The following is a 2,980-nucleotide window of genomic DNA, read 5'->3' as shown; positions in this document are numbered from 1 at the left end:
AATCATTTCCAGCTTTTTACATAAAAGTTAATCCCTGTATGTTCCATTACTCTACGATTAAAATGTGGTCAGGAAGCTGTTCACAAACACACACACACACAAACAGGGGGTAAAACATAACCTCCTTCCAACTTCGTTGACGGAGGTAATTACAAGAATCATAACAGGAGGAACATGATTTACCTTAGTGCACCCGTCAGCTTTGAATTCTATGTATTCAGGTTTAACTCCGAGGCTGGCATGGAGGGAATGGGACTTTTTGTCGCACGCTTTCTGGCGCTGGACTTTTTGGCGCCCGCTTTCAAGCGCGGGACTTTTTGGCGGACGCTTTCTGGCGCGGGACTTTTTGGCGCCCACTTTCTGGTGCGGGACTTTTTGTCGCACGCTTTCTGGCGCGGGAATTTTTGGCGCCCACTTTCTGGTGCGGGACTTTTTGTTGCACGCTTTCTGGCGCAGGACTTTTTGGCGCCCGCCTTCTGGCGCCGGACTTTTTGACTTTTTGGCGCCCGCTTTCTGGCGCGGGACTTTTTGGCGCCCGCTTTCTGGCGCGGGACTTTTTGGCGCCCGCTTTTTGGCCCGGGACTTTTTGGCGCCCGCCTTCTGGCGCCGGACTTTTTGACTTTTTGGCGCCCGCTTTCTGGCGCAGGACTTTTTGGCGCCCGCTTTCTGGTGCGGGACATTTTGGCGCCCGCCTTCTGGCGCGGGACTTTTTTACTTTTTGGCGCCCGCTTTCTGGCGCGGGACTTTTTGGCGCCCGCTTTCTGGCGCGGGACTTTTTGGCGCCCGCTTTTTGGCCCGGGACTTTTTGGCGCCCGCCTTCTGGCGCCGGACTTTTTGACTTTTTGGCGCCCGCTTTCTGGCGCAGGACTTTTTGGCGCCCGCTTTCTGGTGCGGGACATTTTGGCGCCCGCTTTCTGGCGCGGGACTTTTTGGCGCCCGCTTTTTGGCCCGGGACTTTTTGGCGCCCGCCTTCTGGCGCCGGACTTTTTGACTTTTTGGCGCCCGCTTTCTGGCGCAGGACTTTTTGGCGCCCGCTTTCTGGCGCGGGACTTTTTGGCGCCCGCTTTCTGGTGCGGGACATTTTGGCGCCCGCCTTCTGGCGCGGGACTTTTTGACTTTTTGGCGCCCGCTTTCTGGCGCGGGACTTTTTGGCGCCCGCTTTCTGGCGCGGGACTTTTTGGCGCCCGCTTTTTGGCCCGGGACTTTTTGGCGCCCGCCTTCTGGCGCCGGACTTTTTGACTTTTTGGCGCCCGCTTTCTGGCGCAGGACTTTTTGGCGCCCGCTTTCTGGTGCGGGACATTTTGGCGCCCGCCTTCTGGCGCGGGACTTTTTTACTTTTTGGCGCCCGCTTTCTGGCGCGGGACTTTTTGGCGCCCGCCTTCTGGCGCGGGACTTTTTTACTTTTTGGCGCCCGCTTTCTGGCGCCGGACTTTTTGACTTTTTGGCGCCCGCTTTCTGGCGCGGGACATTTTGGCGCCCGCTTTCTGGCGCGGGACTTTTTTGGCGCGGCAGTTTTAAATCAAAAGAAATTATTGATGCTCTATTGTTTCTGTTGTCCATTGTTTAGTTGCGCTTTTAATGCGAGCAGCTTCAACTGGTGTAGCTGAGGATCAGCTTCTTCTTCTTCTTTGCATCTTTTCCCACTTTTATGTGTGGTCGCTGTTTCTGGCCAGCATTCTCCGTCTACCTCTGTCCCACACTTCTGTTCTGGTTCATTTCGTTAATCACTTCACTATCTTTAGTGTGAATTATGCCTTGACATGAATTTTTCCTTTCACCTCGCCAAAATTGGACTGATTTATCACGTGAACTACATCTGTCAAATACGTAAATGTAGCCGTTATGTGCTAATTTCTCCTTTTTTTTTTTTACTTATATTTCCTGGGACCATAATGGGTTATATACGGATATTTTTGAGAACTCAAATCACGAAGAACGGATAATTTGTGAATTTGTGAGCGAGACAAACAGAAAGAAAGCTCTAATATATGTAAGCTAAGTTGTTTTTCTCGAGTTTGCTTGTTTAATGGCACTTTCGTCTTTGTGTACTTACTGAGATGTTCATCGAATGGTACTTTACTCTAAATACTAATTTAGTTCTTAAATTAGCCAAACAATCTAAAAACTGTTATCAGAAAACAAAATTTATCCCTGTTAATCTAATATATATATATATATATATATATATATATATATATATATATATATATATATATATATATATATATATATATATATATATACATATGTGTGTGTGTGTGTGTGTAGAAATGCTCAACAATGGACCTCTTCTTGGAGCGTTTATTATACAAAGAAATATTACACACGTTTGTACATACAGGAAAGGCTTCAAATCATAAAAAAATAAAAAAAAGATAAAATTATACTATTACTACCCAACAGGCAAAAGTCACTTAACATGGGGATAAAACTAGTAAAAGTTGAAATTACAAATTAACATGAAAACAAGTAATGGAATGTTTGACAAGCACCCAAGTAAATAAAACAAGCCAAAAAAAGAAAGAACTATTGAAAAACATTTTCAAGTTTGTATTGACACTTTATACTGTGTAAGATAAAAGGATCCAATTTATATATGCCTGGAGATAAATTAAAATTCTTATTCCTACTATAAAATATACATGCTGATTCAATGACATTCCTCTCTATAAAATCAGTATTCTTGAACAAAATTTGTGACTGTTGCCCATCTACTGGATAACTACATATACTATTATGTATACAAATGGCATTACTTTTGTTGTTTGTTCTTATATTATACTTATGGTTTAAAATTCGCTTATCTAATGATTTTCCAGATTGTCCAATATAAAAATGTCCACATAAACATAGTATCTTATAAACTATACCCTCATCACTGTCAGGTGTGTTGCAAATTAGATTTCTGCCAATAGTATTCCGATAAGAAAATGCAGTATGAATCCCCAACAATCTAAGAGGAGCGATTACAGACTCAAAA

At 44.3% G+C, this 2,980-nt stretch overlaps 1 protein-coding gene across 1 annotated transcript; it reads right to left on the bottom strand.

Annotated features, from left to right (window-relative positions):
• Positions 1–301: 301 nt before the first annotated feature.
• LOC137633019 (neurofilament heavy polypeptide-like) lies at positions 302–2,065 on the bottom strand. The gene is made up of 2 exons (XM_068365187.1): positions 2,054–2,065; positions 302–1,495 (listed from the first exon to the last, which is right to left on the bottom strand). The coding sequence occupies exons 1-2, from the start codon at positions 2,063–2,065 to the stop codon at positions 302–304; spliced, it is 1,206 nt and encodes a 401-aa protein (XP_068221288.1).
• Between the last annotated feature and the right edge of the window lie 915 nt (positions 2,066–2,980).

Source organism: Palaemon carinicauda, chromosome 42, assembly GCF_036898095.1.
Source record: "Palaemon carinicauda isolate YSFRI2023 chromosome 42, ASM3689809v2, whole genome shotgun sequence".
Taxonomy (NCBI): domain Eukaryota; kingdom Metazoa; phylum Arthropoda; class Malacostraca; order Decapoda; family Palaemonidae; genus Palaemon; species Palaemon carinicauda.
Note: the sequence above shows the minus strand (reverse complement) of the source record. Positions and strands in the feature narration are given on the sequence as shown.